Source organism: Palaemon carinicauda, unplaced genomic scaffold (assembly GCF_036898095.1).
Source record: "Palaemon carinicauda isolate YSFRI2023 unplaced genomic scaffold, ASM3689809v2 scaffold1725, whole genome shotgun sequence".
Classification (NCBI taxonomy): domain Eukaryota; kingdom Metazoa; phylum Arthropoda; class Malacostraca; order Decapoda; family Palaemonidae; genus Palaemon; species Palaemon carinicauda.
Window position 1 is genome coordinate 10,001 of NW_027169287.1, and position 21,521 is coordinate 31,521.

The 21,521-nt window shown below is 33.6% G+C and overlaps 1 protein-coding gene across 1 annotated transcript; it reads left to right on the forward strand.

The window, feature by feature from the left end:
* Positions 1-14,275: 14,275 nt before the first annotated feature.
* On the forward strand, positions 14,276-17,512 carry LOC137635780 (uncharacterized). Its single transcript, XM_068368228.1, has one exon. The coding sequence runs from the start codon at positions 14,276-14,278 to the stop codon at positions 17,510-17,512; it is 3,237 nt and encodes a 1,078-aa protein (XP_068224329.1).
* Positions 17,513-21,521: the final 4,009 nt, after the last annotated feature.

Here is a 21,521-nt window from a genome sequence, read left to right on the forward strand (position 1 = left end):
ATATATATATATATATATATATATATATATACGTGAGCTTATACGGTGTAATAAAGGGAGGGATATGTATAAATACATATATTCATATAAACATTTATGTAAATGAAGAGTTATGAAAAAAAAAGCCAATAAAAACTTTTTTTAGACCTTGCCATTTTGCACTTCAGCAAAAGTAGGCAAATAACTTTCGGTTATATTCCTAACCTCATTTAAATTCATGGAAGTAAAGAAACATAATGACGCTCTCACAAAAGACTATCACAATTTACCTCAATCGATATATCTCTGTGATCATCGTTATCCTAAATAAAAAGCATAGTTAAATATTTACAATCGTGAATTCTTTCATAGTTTTCAGAGTAAATGGGTTTGGATATTTCACTGGCTATGGATTGAGTAGACCTAAATTAAAATTATTCATTTTCATAATTAATGCTGGATGCGAAAATTTTCCCAATTATTTAACTTCATGGCAATTTTCAGAAACTTTTGTGAAAGTACCTTCAATAATTAACCCGATATAATGTTGGTTGTAATTAATTTTCAGCTGAAGTTTTTGGATAGCTCAGCTCTTGTCAAGAAATCATGGATAACCGATGACCATGTAAGCGCTATGACCAAATAGTTAGTATTATCTTTGAAAACTTCATAACAGAATTTAAGAAATTTAGTTAACAGGAACTCTGATCAGGATATATTAGGGAACACTTAGAAGTTTGGCAATTATCCCTGTTCCTAGCAATCTACAAGGTAGGCATGAAACAAAAAAAATTTCCCATTGCTCGTCTGGACTCTAGAGAGCTCCCTGTTAGGCCTCAGCCTGCTCTACAGGTATATTTTTCTATCGGTTGCTTAATGCCCAACTTTTCCTGGGTCTTCATTACTCAGACTATCTGAAGACGAATAAGTTAAATCTTATGAGCACGGTCCGTAGATTTTAAATTCACTTCTTTTCCATACCTTTTTTTTTTTCTTTTTTATTCTAGCTATTTCTGACATTATCCATTGATAGTTTGGACACTAGAGGACTCACTGTTAGGCCTCTGGTCACACTACAGGCAGGCTTTCCTACTTTCTCTCGTATGTTATTAAAGTACAATGGTAATATAAATAGAAAAGGCTGATATATCAATTATACCTCCTCCCATTTAATTTAACTTATTACATTCGATTTATTTTTAATTTCCTCTGCTATAATCTAGAACTCCAATACTAGCTTAGCTACCTACATTTTTCATGCTACTAAATATTATTCTTAATACTATATTTCGATTTCTACCACTAAAATCGAATATTTCTAATCGCCTTAAATTTACCCAAATCTAAAGAAACTTTTACTGATATGCCATTTTAGCATCCCTTTTTTTAGTGCTCTATTATCTTAGCTTTATTATTTCACAATAATTCCCTATTGGTTGCCTAACACTAAAGTTTTCCCGTGTCTTCATGACTCAAATACCTAAAGCCAAGTAAGTAAAATGTTTTTTTTTTCTTCCTTGGCCCTTTTTTTCTGGCTATCTCCAACTCAATGCATTGCTTGTTCGAACATTATAAGACTTCCTGTTAGGCTTCTGCTTACTCTGCAAGTATGTTAACCGACTTTCTTTCCTATGTATAAAAATAAAATAGTATTAAAATAAGAGGAAAGCATGTCCATGGCTATTTCTTCCCATTCGATTCTCCCTATTAAATTCTGTTTAATTTTACTTTCCTCTAACTTGGATTGAACTCAAATACTAGTTTGGCAACTTGCATTTTTCATGCTACTAAGTACTGTTCTTGATTCTATATCTTGAATTCTACCACTAAAATCGAATAGTTTTGCTTATCTCAAAATTAATTTTAATTAAAGAAACTTTTTTAATGTGCCATTTTAGTATCACTTATTTTTGTAATACTTTATTGCCTCAGCTTTATTATTTCTGAACATTTCCTATTGGTTACCTAATGCTGAAGTTTTCCCGTAGCTTCATTAATTGAATACCTTTAAGCCGAATAAGTGAAATGTTATGGGTGGACACCGTAGAGTATAGGCAATTTCTTTTTTACCTTGGTCTTGTTTTCTGGCTATCTCCAACACTATTTATTGCTCGCTCTGATATTAGAAGACTTCCTGTTAGGTCCCGATTCACTCTACAGGCATTTTTTTCCCTAATTTATTTCCTACGTTATTTAAGTAAAATGGTATTAAAAGGCGAGAAAAAGATATTCATAACTATCACCTCCCATTTGATTTCAGCTGTTACATTCGATTTAATTTTACTTTCCCCTGCCCTAATCTGAACTTGAATGCTAATCTAGCAACCATCATTCTTTATGCTACTAAATTTTATTCCTAATTCTCTATCTCGATTTATACCACAAAAATCAAATAATTTTACTTACCTTTAAATTTATTCTAATCTAATGAAACCGCTTCTGATATGCCCTTTTAGCACCCCTGATTTTTCTATTACTTTATGGTCTTACCTTTATTATTTCTGAACAGTTATCTATCGGTTGATTAACGTCAAATGTTTCCTGTATCTTTATTTTTTAAATAACTTAAGCCAAATAAGTTTATTTATATGGGTGAGTACCGTAGAGGTTAGAATATCTTCTTTCCAGCAACTACCATTTTTCCCTAATCTCACAATGTAGAGGTCGCTGATATAGGAGCACAACAACAGAAGTGTTTTTTCTCTTTATAATACATGTTTAGACACAATATAACTCCTTGTTATGGAGCTCACTCACTTTACAGGTATGCTTGCCTGCTTTCTTTCCTCTGATGGCTATTCTAACCTCCTTCAATTCGATCCCTCATAGTACAGTTGACTCATTTCTACTTTCTTCTCCATTGAACTCAAACTTAAATATCGTTTTGGTTACAATTCATAGCACTACCACGAAATAATAGTTACAATCCTCTACCTATCTACATACTGCTAAAATCCAATTCTCTGCTAATATTTTTGGACATGTCATTTAGGCTCCTCTTATTTCTATACTACTTTATGGTTTTAATTATGATTTCGGGATATTTTCATATCAGGTGCCTAATATTAATGATGGAACTTTTCTGTTGTCTACAGTACTTAAGGTATTTTAAAATCAGTAAGTGAAATCCTCTGAAATGTTACCGAAGAGTGTTTGGTCTATCTTTGCCTGTCTTTTTTTTTTTTTCTTTCGTTTTTTGCCATACCTCTTTCAGACGCAGGATGACTTCCTGTTGTGGTCCTTGCTCGCTTTATGTGTATGCTTAACTGCTTTCTCTCCTACAGTGTTATGGTACACCAGTACCAAAGGATAAGATGAAAAAAAATTATCCATTCTTACCACGTCCCATTCAATTTATCTTATTATATTCAACTTCTTTCTAGTTTCCTCTACCGTGATTTTGAACATCGATATTACTTTAGCTATCTTTATTTTCCTACCACTATATATTATTCTTCACTAGCGTACGTGACCTATCAAAATCACGGCTAAATATTTAGTTATGAAAAAAACGCAGACATGCCTCCTTCTCACCAGGGTGTAACTATTCCAACTGTACTTTCCAATCGAGAGCTTAGAGTGACCAGAAATGCTGTAAAGAGAGAGAGAGAGAGAGAGAGAGAGAGAGAGAGAGAGAGAGAGAGAGAGAGAGAGAGAGAGAGAGAGAGAGAGAGAATGTGTGTGTTCTGATCCTCGAAGAAATTGTCTATCACTTCAAAATCCCCTTAGTTATTTCTTTTCTGCCAGAAGCAATCATTGGTAAATTACCCAAAGATTGGTGGGATATTGTGACACTTGTTTTCATGTAACGGTAAAAGAAATAACACCTATTTATAAATATTTATTTATTTTTTCATAGCAAGTTCATTACTTATAGATATAAAGTATCGATGTAAAATGCAAATTGAAGTTGAATATTGAAGCCTGGGAGATGAATTGTTTGCGTCTTGAGAAATATGGAGAATGTGTTGGAATTAGTGATAATATTACCCAAGTAAAAGAATCTGATAAGGGTATTTTCAGAGGGTTTCGTCACGTTTAAGAAAAGATGGTGGTAACTTGGTGAAAACTTCCCCATAGCGAAGTATGATTAGGTAACAAAAATGGGAAACTAGAAAAGGTTATATAGATAAATGGAAATTGGTATTGGCAGGAAGGATTTTTCATCCACGGAGTCAAGTGGCTTACAAGATAGGATGAAGAATGGGAAATGTGTGTAGCAGGGTTCAAGATACTCCCTTCTGATGTTGTATTAAGTTTTTACACAGGAGATTTATCTCTATTTCAGTAACTAAATAATTAATATACCCATGACTGTTGTTGATCTTTATTTTAATTTCTTTATGAAACCACCACTATTAAGAACTGTTTAGTGCAAACAGAAGAAATATACTACACGCCTACCCTCAAACAGTAAGCCCATACACTCACATATGCGTGCACACTCACGCACACACACACGCATGCACACACACACACACACGCATATATATATATATATATATATATATATATATATATATATATATATATATATATACTGCATATATATTTACATATATATTTATATATATATACATATATATATATATATATATATATATATATATATATATATATATATATATATATATATATATATATATATATATATATATGTGTGTGTGTGTGTGTGTGTGTGTGTGTGTGTGTGTGTGTGTGTGTGTGTGTGTGTGTGCGTATGTATATATATGTATATATATGTGCATATATATATATATATATATATATATATATATATATATATATATATATATATATATATATATATATGTATATTATATACATTGTAGTTTTATATAAAAAGCGATGTTAAATGGTATAGTAAGAATTATAAGAGAAATATGTTACTGATATGTCTAAAAGGTTGTACTAAAAGGTTTTTATTGAGAGAATAATATAGATCCCAGAGGAACTACAGTGTTGGTTTGGGCAGGAGGATGAATGTATCAAGTACCATCATGGAACAGTTAGATAGAGTTTTTGAAAGTAAAGTAACAAACTGTATAAAGAATACATAATACCCGAAAAAGCTTAAAACAGATGCAATAAAGAGGCAATCTTGAAGGTGTTGTAAAATAAAGCTATAGGTAATCCTACAGATGAAAAGATGAATAAATATTACACATTACGTAATAAATGGAATTTCATGCTTTCAACCTGTATACTAATGATAAAGTGCACAGGATAAATTTTGATATAATTAGATAAAATTACTTATCTTAACATTACAGAAATACAAAAAATAGATCATTTTAAATAATTTCTCAAGAAAAAATATCTGTTTAGTATGTGTTAAATCTTCGGCTTATATTGAAGAAGAGAAAATTATGAACAACTGAAAGGTTTTTAATGCATAGAGAAATTGAACAAAATGCCGGAACTTCGTGGAATTTAACTGGAAAATATCATAAAGGAATTCCATCTCTGCAGAATTGGAGAAATGTTATCTGAGTGACCAGGGATTAATATACGAGGAAGGGTAGAAACAGAAGAGATAAAGCGTAGGGAACTGGAATGATCAATTCTAGAAAAGAGAGAGATAGTTGGTTTGTTCATTGTTAATGCCTTTTATTAGAAGACTATTGAAATTATCATCACCAAAAGGAAAACTAAATCTTGCAATAAAGGCAAAATAAAATAACCCTCTATAATTTAATTAATTAATACTAAATCACTAGGAAAATAAAGAGGTAAACAATTTAAATTTTCGGGAAAGAGATTAAGAACCTGTTCAATTACTTATATATATATATATATATATATATATATATATATATATATATATATATATATATATATATATATATATATATATATATGTGTGTGTGTGTGTGTGTGTGTGTGTGTGTGTGTGTGTGTGTATGTATGTATAGAATTTCGATTAATCATTCAAAATCCGGCTTAAGTAAACTTTCAATTACTCCTGATGATAACACAAGAGCTCTTACGTAGTTTTTTTTATCCCTGGAAATCCCTCAGAACTAGCCAATGGTTATTATCAGATAATTTTTTCTACTCTAAAAAGGTTATTTGCATATTTCTCTGCATGGCTGCTATTAGTAATGCCCAGAAGAGCTAGCCTCAAGAGAGCTATCCCAAATGTCATAAGAGCTAGTGGGACAAAATAGTGAGTTGTATATCCCCAGTTAAATTTGTATTACATATATGGTATTTCGATATGGATAAAACTACCTATTTTAGTTTGACAATAGTCATCTTGTAAATTGTATTCCATTTTGGCTGTGCTTAGTTTAACATAGTTAAAGATATTTGTTTTAGTTTGACGATGTCGTCTTGCGAATCAGCTGTCTATGCTTATTAGTCTATCATCGTGTTATTTAGATTTGATAGTGTTTGTATCTACTTATTAGTCTGTTGGTTGTAATCATTTTAACTAAGCAATCCTTCAGCTTAAAATCAAGTCCCAAAAATCAAGTGATAAAATATGTCACGAGGCATACCTTTATCGGATGAATAATACCAATAATATGTAAAATTGAAGATGCGTCGTCAAAGAATGTGAAATAACAGTCACAACTGCAGTTAATTACAGAGATGATTCTAATATTTTAGCGCAAAAGCATTCACATAAACCTGATATATCACAGGTAAAAAACACTTAAGATTTATGTCAGAGAAGAATCTTGTTCTTCAACAAGGCACCAGGTTAGCCAGGGCACCAACCACACGTTGAGACACTACCGCTAGAGAATTATGGGGTCTTATGACTGGCCAGATAGTAGTTCATTGAATCCTTCTCTCTGGTTACAGTTCAATTTCTCTTTGCCTACACACACACACACACACACACACACACACACACACACCTAATAGTCTGGCCTATTCTTTTCACATTTTCCTCTGTCCTCATACACCTGACAACACTGAGATCACCAAACCATTCTTCTTACTGCATTGTAATTATTCAGTAGCTACTTTCCTTTTTAGTAAGAGTAAGCAGAGACTCTTTGGCTATGGTATGCAGCTCTTCTAGGAGAAGGAAACTCCAAAATCAAACCATTGTTGTCTAATCTCAGGTAGTGCCATAGCCTCTGTACCATGGTCTTCATACAGTTAGGCACAATATTTTGTCTTATTTCTCTTCCTCTTATTTTGTGAAAGTTTTATAGTCTATATAGTAGATACCTATTTTAATGTTTTTGCTCTTCCTGAAATATCTTATTTTTCTTTGTTTCCTTTCCTCACTGAGCTGTTTGCCATGTTGGAGCCCCTGGGCTTATAGCATCCTGCTTTTCCAGCTAGGGTTGTAGCTTGGCAAGTAGTAATAATAATAATAATAATAATAATAATAATAATAATAATAATAATAATAATAATAATAATAATAATAATAATAATAATAACTTTACAACCGCGAAGAATCATTACCAACTTTGCAAAAAGTTAATGTTTATGAAACAGCGTCTTATATTCTACTTTCTGAAGCCAGAATGAATTTTGGAAGTTTTTCTGAAGATTTCCAAACAATAACAGAAAACAGTTTAATTTATGGTGATGTCTGAGATTCCTATGATATAGTAATATTCATAAATAACCAAAGCTAAAACACCTTGCAGCTACTACACACTGGATGTGCGATGGTGCATTCAAAATAGTTCCACTGTTATTCTATTAACTGTAAAAGATCCATGCCATTAAAATTAATATTCATTTATATGTGTTTACATCAAACTATCAAACATAAAAACGAGACCTATAAAAACGCATTTAGAATTTAGAGACGAGAGCGCCTAGATTTAAACCACGCACATTTACTAGAGAGTTTGAGAAACCTCTTTTGGATACTTTCAAATTAACACTTCAGAATTCTGAGCATTGAACAAATGATTGTTAAGGATTTACCAAAAATAGAAAATAAACTAGAACGATGGCATAGTTGACTCGTGAATATCAATCTTGCAAGGGACATGAAGTAAAATTGGGCGGGGATTAATTCAAAAGTTTAATTGAGATTATTCAGGTATCTAGCTCTTGTTTTTCAAGATCCACAAAATAACAGGAAGCTCTGAGTCAATTATATACCTGATCCACTCATCATGGACTCTACGCTTAAGTTTCTCAAGATCATTAATGTTTCAGGCAGGAGAATTATACAGGTTATTGATATCTTGGCGGATATTAGAAAAACACTCGAAGACACTGATAATACGAGATCTATTCCAAATGGAGATGTTGTTGCAAATTTCGCTGGTGGCTGGATTAGAGATAAGATAGTAAATAAGATAAAGCGTATGGTTGCTGATACTGAAATTATAAAGGGTAATCAGGATATTGTAGACAACGTCATGTTACGATGGGACAGTTATAACATCCTTAATTAGTACCACTGTTAAAGCTATGGTCGTTTTGAAAAAGACATCATGGTTGAGAACGATGATAAAGTGAGTGGAAAAATATACAGGTAATCACAGCATCACAGAATTTAGCTCTCAAGAAGTAACATGTATGAATTTAAATTGCACTAAGTTAAAAAAAAAAAAACAATATATCATATGGTGAAGTCGAGAAATTGCAAAGCTTTAGATGATACTATAAATTTGTCATACTAAATATTTAGCTAATTTTTTATTGATGTTTATCTACTATTTACAATTTTTATCTTAGTTAACTCATCCTTTATGATAATAACACAATAATTGCACAGAAATCAACAACATGGAGATAGAGACAGAGAGAAGGAGAGAATAGGACTGAAAAAATGTCATTCATTTATTGTTTTCTTTTTCTTATTAAAAATTATTATATGACATATTCGTAGCACGTAATTAATTCATGCAAATGTTTTGAAAGTTTCATTAGGATAATTATTATTATTATTATTATTATTATTATTATTATTATTATTATTATTATTATTATTATTAGCTCCAACACTAGTTGGAAAAGCAGGATACCAATAGCCTAAGGGCTCCAACAAGGAAAAATAGCCCAGCGAGGAAAGGAAAAAAGGAAATAAATGAAACCACAAAATCACTGTTTTAAGAACACCATCACCATTAAAACAGATCTTTCATAAATAAACTATATAAAGACTTATGTCACCCTGTTCAACTTAAAAACATTTGCTGTAAGTTTGAACTTTTGATACAGGGAGCTTGTGTATGTTAATGAAATTCTAATCTTATTGTTAAATTCAGATTAGGTAATAGTCTATATATCTTCAAATATCATAACGTCCCTGAAAATTTATCGCCAGACTAGGGTTCGAATCCTGCTCAAACTTGTTAGTTCCTTTGGTCACTGCAACATCATCGTCCTTGTGAGCTAAGGATGGGGGTTAGGGGGAGTCTGTAGGTCTATCTGCTGAGTCATCAGCAGCCATTGCCTAACACTCCTAGTTCATAGCTTGGGTGCAGAAGGGGCTTAGGCGCTGATCATATATATATGTGTGATCAGTGTCTAGGGCATTGTCCTCCTTGATAGGACAATGTCGCTATCCTATGCCTCTGTCATTCATGAGAGGCCTTTAAACCTTTAAACCAATTGTTTGAGTGAACGGAAATGTAAACGGGCACGCTTGGAGTTTTAAATTGGTGAGAGCAAAGGAATGGATTAGTATTGCCTGACATTTGAGGCTGGACGAGAAGATGGTTCCCTAGAAAAGTGGCTCACTTCGAATTGGCTTATAATGGAAGTGGGATGATGTCTAGGATAAAAAATAATAGAACTTTTAACGTCCCCTATATATGCTAACGTTTAACTGTGCCCCACAAGTCGCAAGAATAGTTGGAAGAACCAGGCCTACACGGCTGAGAATTATGAAATGAGAAGTGGGAGATGATGAGTGGAGAAATAATGAATTAAAAGCTCAAAATAGATGTGACTGGCGAAATCTAACTGGGGACCTTTGTGTCAATTGGCGTAGGTGGAGATGATGATGTTGATGATAATGATATATCCCAAGGCAGAAACGTGCCAATAGACTTATTATTGTTTAACAATTGTAAGGCAACGGAAATCATACACAATTATGGGCTTCCTATAAAATAAAAGAAAATAATGTACTGGACAAGTTTTTTATTTTAATCCTATTCAATTGTTTACGATAAAAAACTACAGAGGAAAAAATATCCTTCATAAACGTGGTCATGTGCTTAATGTTCCAAAGAATAATAGCTAATGCCCCTTAAGGTTCAAAAGCTCTGCGTTTACTCTTTTTACACATTATTTCTTCAGTGAATTCAGATTTTTTTTTTGCACTACATCCCCAACAAAGCTCCTCATCATCAAAAGCAGTTCACAATACTTCACTTGAAAGTCCTCAGATGCAATTTTTCTTCGTTTTTTTTTTTTTTTTTTTTTTTTAATTATAGGGATAAGTGTGCAGTTTTTGATAAACGTAAAGTCCATTAGATTATAAGAAAACAAGGCCCTTGGGTAGCACGTTTTATATACCATATCCTTTCAAGTAAAAATAATATTGCAAAACACTTTTATTATAGAGCAACATGTGATAAAACTCTCATTGCAGGAGGTACGAAAATTCTTCGTGTACATTTTGTTCAATCGTTGCATTTCCTTTGTCAGAATGACTTTAATGGTTACCAAAAGGTCGTAAATGAAAAGCAAAGATTGATAACGCTCTCAAAAAGTTAGTACACAAAACAGCCACTTACGTCTACTCTTTTATGATTGTATTATTACCCAGACTTTAGATATTTTAGCTTCCTTGAGTTCAAAGAGACGAAGGGGCCTTGGATTATGCTAGTTCATATTTCGCAATTCTATCATCATCCTTATTATCATTGTTATTACTATTGTTATTACTACTACTTAACAGGCTACCACCCTCACGGGGAAAGGTAAATGCTACAAGTTAAAGGACTCTAATAAGTAAAGTAGTCCAGTGCACTGAGGGAATAGAGAAGTATCGAATAAACTATAAATGAGAAATAAAGAATAATTACAAAATAAATTGAAATCACTATTAGCAAGAAATAGATCATTCATACTATGAGAAAAGATCCATTTCAACTTGTTCAACATTTGAAAGTATTTACAACAAGTTTGAGCTTCATATATCTGTTAAGCTAAGTAGGGAAACTTGTAGCTGCTAATTATCACAATTTACAGGGCTAGCCTCGTAATTTTACAGGAATATGGGTATCTACTATATGTTCAGAATTCTAGGATATCGTCTTTATCCGGAACATAGCTAATAAGTTCAACCATCTGGAATTGGTTAAAGATATAATGCAATCTGGAATTAAATTACTTTATATTATATTAAATTATATTAAACTATATCCCTAAAAATTATTGTAATCAAAGGGCATTTTTACGAGTGAAATCATTCGATAAAAAGGCAATAATAACAGTGGAGAATCATCTTCATATAGATGATATAAAAACTATAATGTGTTCCTTCAAGAAAGACTAATTATCTGATATGGTAGTTTTATAGATTATATCATGGATATTCTTGATAGAGCGTTATTGGGCGAGAACATAATAAAGAGTTTCGTAATTGTATTTCACATCTTTGTACTGAAAGAGTTGAGGCTAGGAGAGAGATCAAAATCTGGAAGAATTAAAGGAGTGTTGCTTAAATTGATGACAATACAAACAAAATATAGCCTAGAGTGGAGCCAAGAATGACCAAAAATTTTATCCTTCAAGATCATAGTTTTGTTTCTCATTGTTTTGCTTGTTGTGTATATGCCAGTTGAATTCCTATGCTATACTTAGTTATTGGAACGAGAGAGAGAGAGAGAGAGAGAGAGAGAGAGAGAGAGAGAGAGAGAGAGAGAGAGAGAGAGAGATAATGGATGATTCTGTGACACCTACTTTTCTATAAACTGAAATATTAAGCCACATCTAATCCAACTACATTGAATTAACTTATCATCGGGAACAATATAGCCCATGTAAGCTCCCAATCCTTAAAGTTTCTCTAATATTTATGATTTTTAGGACGAAGTACTATATTGCCATGTTTTTAGGTGTAACATATCCAAATATGTAGTGTATGGGACTAGAAATCAATCAATGTGTACCATATAATGTTCATTATAAGTATAGCTATGTAAGATAATCAGTCAATATTTCAGCGTGTAACTTTTGAATATTAACTTAAAACTAGTTCATTATTAGTGAATTAGTAAAACGTTAATAGGGGCTTGTAGCCATATGTACTTACAGGAATTCAAACCTAAGACTATCAGCTTCATATATGGGAGACAGTGATCTATAATTGATTTTGCTTCTACTAAATTCTCGCTTTGGTCTGTTTCAAAATTAGACCATCTGCCAGCATAGGTGTGTTTTCACTTAATATTATATACACTATATATATATATATATATATATATATATATATATATATATATATATATATATATATATATATATATATATATATATATATATATATATATATATATTATGATCATCATCATAATAGTTTGTATTTATGTGGTTGTGGTAATATTCTGGTTAATGTAATTCATGTACATATCAAGTTGGATAAATATTGGGAATTGTATTTGGTAATATTGTAACTTTTGGACAATTCGAAATTACTGAGAACATGTTGCTTTAGTTAGAAGCGGCATTTGTAGTACTGTCGGATTGTTCCAAGGATAGGAGACTGTCGCAAAATTCTCCCGTCCTTGGGATTTTCTTAGTTGTACTTTTCACCGCCTCAGTTTTCATTGTTGTGATTATTGTAGTGTAATTGCCATTCGTGATTGACATATCCTTCGTGTCATAGGATGCAGTGTTACTTTTTGTGTAAATTATAATTAGCTGGTTCTGCATTTTTTATGAAATTTTATTAGTAAACTTTGCATTAATGTTCGTATTGTCATTGTATTCGGGGACATAATGAGGATACGGCCACGAGAAATTATAATGGTCTGATACTGAAAATCCTTCAAGCAAGTTCTTTGTTGGTGCGGGGAAGCAGTGCAGGACGGTGTTATGACTGACAAGTGTCGGTGGCAGTGTATAGACGGATGGCGTATTCAATTAATTACCATGGCTAAGAATGGGCGGTCACATTGTAAGTTGAGCGGGTATGCATTTGTCGTGTACTGTTCATTTTGCATTATTATTCATTGCACTATTACTATGTATTATTGTTAATGTATTATATATCAAATGTGATGTTATTAAATGTATGGTTGTTAAATGTGGTGGAAAATTGTTTGGGATACCTATTTATATTGTCATGCTTTACAGGCTGAATCAGATCAATAAAAGATACAGCAAGGCAGCCCGAGTTGTTATATATCCTGCATTACAATTCAGCAATATCGCAGAGCAGCCATGGAGGAACTGAAGAGGGAACGCACCACAGCCAAGAGGAGGTTCAATCGGAAGGTTGGATTATTCAAGGATGCACAGAGAAGAGGAGACTCGATAGAAACATTGGAAGTGTTGTACACTGAGGTTAGTGAGTGTTTCGAAAAGGTTGATGTTATCAATGAACAAATGATAGAACAATTAAAGGTTGGCGAATCTTGTCAGGAATATGAGGAATATATACAGGAATTGGAAACTATAAAATATTCATTACTTGGCGTGATAAAGGGAAAGACAAAAGTGAAAAATAATACTGTGCTTGCCTTGAAAAAACTTGAGCCTCCCAAATTTAGTGGTTCAGTGAGAGCATTTCCTGCCTTTGTAAGAGATTATGAAAGACTAGTTGTGTCACAACATGGGAAAGACCCGTACGTACTTAGAATATCATTAGAAGGGGAACCGAGGAGGCTTGTGGAGGATATAGATGATTATAAACGAATGTGGGATAGACTAAATGAAGCATACGGTAATGAAGGAAAACTGATCGATGCGATATTAGGAGATATAAGGGCATATAAACCGCTTAATGATAGTGATGGCAGAAAGTTAATTAATCTAATCAATACAGTAGAAAAGGTGTGGTTAGATGTAAGTAATTTAAACTTGACTACAGAACTGGAGAATACTACTGTACTTACCCAAGTAGAAAGATTGCTGCCGTCGGTGTTAAAAAGAGAATGGGCCATTAAAGTGCAGGAATTAAATTCGGACAAATTTAAGAATTTGGTTACATTTCTGACAGATCATCGCAAAGCTCTGGAGTATTTACAAGATAATTCAAGAAGTGGTGCGACTAAGGTAACAGTACATACTGTGGAAAGGGAATTTGATAAGGAAAAGGAATTAGCAGAAGCTATAAAATTGTTGACTATAGGACAAGAGAGAACTCAAACTCATTGAAGATGGATTAACTTATGATGAAGAAAACATGTGCTGGATATCTAAGTATCCTTGGATTTCTGACCCTTCTAAACTGCCAAATAATTTTCCAATGGCTTATGCTAGATTGAAGGCTACCGAAAAGAGACTGAAAAGGCTGGGAGCAACACAATGCACAAAATATCAAGAACAAATTCAAGACATGTTGGATCGAGGGGTAGCGGAAAAATTATTGAAGTCAGAGCTGGATTATAAGGGTCCAATCTTCTACTTACCCCACCATGCAGTTTATAAAACAGATTCCTCATCAACCCCAGTGAGAATAGTATTTGATGCTGCAGCATCATATCAAGGAATATCTCTGAATGACCTACTTGCAAAGGGACCTGATGTAATTAATAACCTATTGGGAATACTATTACGATTCAGGGAAGGAAAGATAGGCGTGGTTGGTGATATTAAAAAGATGTACAATACTGTAAAACTTTCAGAAGAGGATATGCATACTCACAGGTTTTTATGGAGAAACTTTGAGTTAGAAAGAGATCCTAGTCATTATAAATTGAAGACTGTTACATTTGGGGATAAACCCTCAGGATCTATTGCAATGATGGCACTTCGTAAAACTGCAGAAATTAATAATTGCTTTCCGCTAGCATCCAAGATGATAGTAGAGGACTCTTATGTTGATGACATCATCAGTAGTGTTAACTCGAAGGATTGTGCAATGAAAAGGATTAAAGAAGTAGAAGAAGTATTAAGATTGGGAGGATTTCAGATTAAATACTGGGTTTTATCGGGAGAGGATAAGGATAATAATGCTAGGGTTTTAAATACTGAACAGGAAAAGGTTTTGGGTTTAAGTTGGAAACCTAAACTGGATACTTTCTCATATAGGGTCAAACTCAATTTCTCAAAAAAAACCTGTGAAGGTAGAATAGAGTCGGATGTGAACTGTGATAATTTTGAGAGTTGTATGCCACCTCTGTTGACTAAGAGAAGTGTACTATCACAATTTGCAAAGCTGTATGATCCTTTGGGACTCTTAACACCATTCACACTGAAGACAAAGTTATTGATGCGTTCTATCATTGTAGAAATTAATGAGGGACATTCAAGGGGATGGGATGATCCTATTAGTGATACCTTATACTCTGAAGCTAAAAATTTGTTTAGGGAAATGTTTGAAATTGAAAATATCTGTTTTAGTAGGTGTGTAAGGCCTGCAGACGTAATTAAAGACCCAGAGTTGATCATTTTTTGTGATAGTAGTATAAAAGCGTATGGAGCTGTAGCATATGTTAGATGGGAAAAGCAAGATGGTAATTATTATGTAAACCTTCTTTGTTCAAAGAATAGAATAGCGCCTATGAAACAAATCAGTATACCACGATTAGAACTGTGTGCTGCTGTTTTAGCATCGAGATTGAGGGCAACCGTTGAAATCAATATGAGATACAAATTCTCTAAGGTAATCCACATCACTGACAGTGAGATAGTAAGAGCACAGATCCAGAAGGAATCCCACCAGTTTAATTCCTTTGTTGGAATTAGGGTTGCAGAAATTCAGTCCAAAACTGAACCCATAGAATGGTTTTGGGTATCTTCCAAGGAAAACAACGCTGATTTGACTACTAGGAAATGTAACCCCAGAGAATTAGATACAGAATCTGTTTGGCAAAAGGGTCCAGAATTCCTGTATCAAGATTCCTCGGAATGGCCTGTAAAACAGAGTACAGTATCGGATCTTCCTGATGTTGTTTTCGCAAGAGTGGCCTTAAATGAAGGAGAAATTAATTCAAGTAGCCAGGTGATTGATATCCAAAGATTTAGCAATATGAAAAGACTGTTATCAGTGATGGCTAGAATTATTAGTGCAATGAAGAAAAAATCGTTTAAGGCTATATTGTGCGATCCTAGTACAGAAGAGATACAGCAAGCTGAGTTGTATTTCGTCAAAAACGCTCAAGCAAGTTTGCCACAAGACTGGGAAAAGAGGTATAGACGTTTAGGACCAGTTTCGAGAGAGGATGGCATAGTCACCGTGGGTAGCAGGATGTCCAAATGGTTGAAGGACAATTGGGATCAGAATCAGTTTATACTTCTCCCATCAAAGCACCCATTCTCTTTAATATACCTGTCTCACATACATCAAAAGGATCACAGTGGAGTTGAATCAAGTCTTGCTAGAGCTCAAGTGAAATATTGGATATTGGGAGCAAGGAAAACAATGAAATCTATTAGAAAACAGTGTGTAGTATGTCGAAGAATTGACAAGATCTGTACATCACAAGCTATGGGAGAGTTGCCAAAAGAGAGACTTGAACCATGTCCTCCATGGCATAATGTTAGCCTAGATCTTTTTGGCCCTTTCTGGGTTTGTGATACTGTAAAAAGAAGAGTGAAAAGGAAAATATTTGGAGTAATTTTTAATTGCATGGTTACAAGGGCTGTACATTTGGACATTTCTGAGGGTTATGATACTCAAACCTTTCTTACTGTACTGAAAAGGTTCACATGTCTAAGAGGATTTCCAAAGAAGCTTTACAGTGATAATGGTACGCAGTTGGTGTCTGCTAACAAGGAGTTGAGAGAAATGGTTACTCAGTGGAATAAAGGTTTAGTGTTTAACTTTGGAAAATTTGAAGGTTTAACCTGGGTATTTAATAAATCTGCTGATGCCCCATGGGAAAACGCTTGTAGCGAGTCGTTAATTAGACTGGTGAAGAGGTCACTCACCAGAATCATAGGTGAATCAGTCATATCTTTTGGGGAACTACAATCTGTAATGTATGAAGTTGCCAATATGTTGAATGAACGGCCTATTGGGTTTAAACCAGGGGAAAACTTTACCGAAGGGACTGTGTTAAGACCTAATGATTTACTATTGGGTCGATCTACCATCGAAGCTCCTTGTGGATTTTGGAATGAGAGAGTTAATTTTAATAAGTCATATGCATTTAAGATGAAAATAGTAGATTTGTTTTGGAATAAATGGATGAAAAATTATTTTCCAACTCTTATTGTAAGACAAAAATGGCATGTCAATGTAAGAAGTGTAATGAAGGGTGATATTGTACTTGTTAATGACCAAAATGCATTGAGAGGAGAATGGAAATTAGCACAAGTGGTAGAAGGGATGCAGGGAAGAGATGGAAAAACAAGGGATGTGGTACTCAGATATAAGATAAATAAGTTTGGAAATCGGTATTTGGGAGAACCTGATAAACTAATGACCAGATCGGTGCATAAATTAGTGGTGATACTTCCGGTGGAAGAACAGTAGACTTAAGTGGCATTAATCTGTTGTGGGGGGAGTATATTATGATCATCATCATAATAGTTTGTATTTATGTGGTTGTGGTAATATTCTGGTTAATGTAATTCATGTACATATTAAGTTGGATAAATATTGGGAATTGTATTTGGTAATATTGTAACTTTTGGACAATTCGAAATTACTGAGAACATGTATTGGTGTGCTACTGTCTTAAGCACACATTTGAGTATGAGTTGTTTTCAAATGTATTTGAATGGTTTACTGAACACATTTTAGTAGTTTTTAAGTTTTATTGTGAATAACAACTGAGTTAAACATCTCCATCACTGGAGGAAGCTGTGTTGGTCCACATGACCAATTCTGGTGAAGTTTAGATAAGAACTCAACAAATTACTGATATCCCAAAAATCGTACACTTGCTTTAATTTGGATAAGTGACGGAATCGGAAGACACCTGCATCCGGTGACGTCAAAAACTTTCACACGAAGAGACAATGTGTTGACACTAAGAAAGAATGACAACTTAGCATCTTACATCCTGTACACAATTTGAGTTGACCATAGCAAATCTCACGGCCAGCTCTTCCAACCAACATGACATATTACGTCATTTGTTTTAAACATGTAATATTACTATTCTAAATATTACATAAGCTCGGCCAGCTATCTCAATTTTTTTACAAAAATTTAACAACAAGCCGAAACATGGTTATTAGGTGTGACTGGACATACGTATCATTCATTGTCCAAAACTAGCTATATCCAACTGAGGACGAATGTCCAAATAGGCACATCAAAACTAATAACAATAATGCATACAAAAAAGATATTACCAAAGCAAAAAGAAAAATGCATGATAAAACCAAGATCATATATATGGTACATTGCTAGCAAATGATTACATGGTACCAAAAAACAAAACAAATTCTGACTTACAAATGATTCGGTAACTTGATAAAGAATAATTGTTACCTTTGTCAGAAACAAGATACTCAATTTTTAGTGCACAAATACAAATTCCTGGTACGTACACGTACCACGGTTTCGTACATATATATATATATATATATTTATATATAGGGCTGATACATTTTATTAGATGCCCATAGATTCTGTTATATATCTTATATATTTTTTCTTTTTTTTTTTTTTCTTTTCTCTTTTCTTTTTTAACATTCCGGCTTATATATTTTTATTAGATGCCGAGAGAAAAAAATGATTTATATCCTTTTTTATTTTATTTATTTTTTTTAAATGTTATTTTAAATGTATTTTTAACAATGCAAATGTAGAGAATTTCTTTAATTACATATTACTAGCGTACTAATCAGCTTTTCATACAAACATCATCCTGACAAATTACTCCCTTAGCGAATGAGGTGGCCACTCATACAGCTTTGAACTGGATCAAGTAAGGGGTATTGTCAGGGCTATTCAACTCGTTCCTTTGTAGCTGCTTGCTGTGCCGTAACCTACGCCAAACAAGGATGTTCACGGCGATAAAAATTAACGCCGTTCCAAATAAACCTGCTAGTAATATAGGGTGAAGAATCTCTTTGTAAGTCGGCGACAGGTGGTCCTTTTCGGTAAGTTTCATTAAGCGTTTCGCCACACTTCCTTTATAGGGGAGAGGAAGTGCGGGCGTTGTAGAGGTCCACGTGAAGTTCGCGAAGTAAGCACGTTCTCTGATGATTGTCCGTAGGCCAGTCACCATGGAATTCGGGGAAGTCCCGATACAGCCATCTGCTGCGACGAAGATGTGGTTGTAGGATGTGGATCCGTCAGGGCATGATACATTGAAGCCGTCCTTGTCGTATCGTATCCACGAGCCATTATTTAGTCTGCAATTGAATTCTTTATTGTCAAAGGGATAAAGCTTATCCAGACAATTTTCACTTGTATGGGAGAGAGCACCGTCTAGCACTATACCTAACTCGCATGAATCCATCAAGTTTTTACGGAATTCAAATGAGTCAGCTGTACATATTTTTCTATCCATTGCGTCTGAACAGTGAGTTAATTGATTTAAGTCTTTAATGACCGTATATGTTTCCTTGTCTGGGGAAATCAATACGTGTCCTGTCAAACTGGATATTACTGGATTTGAGTGATTCGTCATGAAAGTCGGAAATGGTGATATCCTGTAAGATTGCCAGGCATCAGAAGAATCAAAGGGAATTGTAATCCTAATCTTGTTATTATCTACGTTTACTGTAATTAGGCTGTAATAAAATTCTAACCTATGTTCGTCTAACAAAGGAACATAGCCTAGTTTATCCCTAGTGTTCTCCAGAACTAATTTTAAGTAACGTATAGGCAACAAATGGGGCGACAATACACCTTTAGTTGCTAACGTGATAGCTTCTACATAATCCTTGGATTTCTCAATGAAATGTGCAATTCTGTTATGTATGTGATCTATCTTTGAATCATAATACGTTAATGTTGCTAACAAATCCTGTACTTCCATAATTTGAACGATATTATCTGAATGTTCATTTAACAAATCCATAATTTTATTGATTGAAGCTAACTGATCCCTTAGTTCTGACATAATCAATTCATCTTTATGAGTCAAGAACTCAATTTTCTTATTTTGATTACTAATTTTAAGACGATTGGAAAGTCCTAAACCTAAACTTGCAACAGACCCAAAGATGCTTAATGCAGCATAAATGAACGGATTCCGTCTTTCTTTTTGTTCGTGTCCTACAGTCCACATCAAAAGGTCATAAGCCAAAGATCCTGTCTCTCCAGTCTTATTTTTTAAGTCATCAGATAGCATCTCTGCAACTTTTAATGTTGATCCAAGCAAACTCTTAGTAGTCAAATGAAAATGTCTCCTATGCAACTCATCCAATGATGCAGAAAACCTTGAAATGGCGGTTCTTAAGCTAGTGACATCATTCTCTTGAAGAAAAATTGCTTGCATATGCACTTCGACAATTACGTTGGTTGATGTAATAAAAATGTCTTCTTGTCTTTCAACTATATTGCCATATTTAAAATATATATTCTTAGTCTTAGAACTCATCCCATACGAAAAAAATGTCTGAGCGAACAATATCACTCCCAACAACAAAAAATTCATCTTGGAAACCTGTAACGAGAAAAAATATATGTAATTACTCCTGTATTAAAAAGAAAACTTTTTAGTTACAAAAATTAAAATTTTTCCTCACTTCTTTTTAATTTCTTATGTGAGACAATGGTACTATTCTCTCATCCGTGGGTTGGGCTACGTTTTGAATTCTAAACCTATTGGCCGTTAATATTTCCAAAATGTTAAATGGGCCTTCAAACTTAGGTGTTAGTTTATAGTTGAGCCCTTTTCTGACATTGATTTGATTATAGATGTTATCACCCACGGTATATGTTTTAGTTGGTTTCGCTATTTTATCATGATTCCTTTTCATTATGATTTGTGATTCTTCTAAATTCTTTCGAAGGATATCATATCGACTTATACTTGCATTTATACATTCTTTTAAAGGATTTGATAGATTAGTTGTAGGCGTTAATACATGGAAAGGTGTTCTAACTGGGGTACCATACAATGCTTCATGCGGTGACATTTTAATTGATATATGATATGAATGATTCAGAGTACTCAGTGCCGCCGGTATTGCAATATCCCAGTTGGGGTCTGATCCCCCTAGTGTTACCCTTAATATATTTAATATCTTCCTATTTGCTCTTTCCACTAGCCCATTCGACTCTGGGTGATATATCATGGTATTGATCTTCTTTATTTTGAGGAATTCACACAATGAGGTAAGAAAGTGATTATTAAATTCACCACCCGAGTCTGAGATTATCATGTGTGGAATTCCATGTTTACAAATGTAACACTCGTAAAACTTCCTAGCGCATTCAATCGCAGTTTTAGTTTTAAGCGCTATTAGTTCTGTATATCGAGTTAAAGCATCTATAATTACTAAGAGGTGCTTATTTCCTCTGTCTGACTCGTAAAATCCTGTTAACAAATCTAAATGTATTCTTTCAAAGGGTTGAT

Excerpts from the sequence above, each read along its gene's own strand:
- LOC137635780 (XM_068368228.1), top strand. The coding sequence starts at position 14,276 with ATGTGCTGGATATCTAAGTATCCTTGGATTTCTGACCCTTCTAAACTG.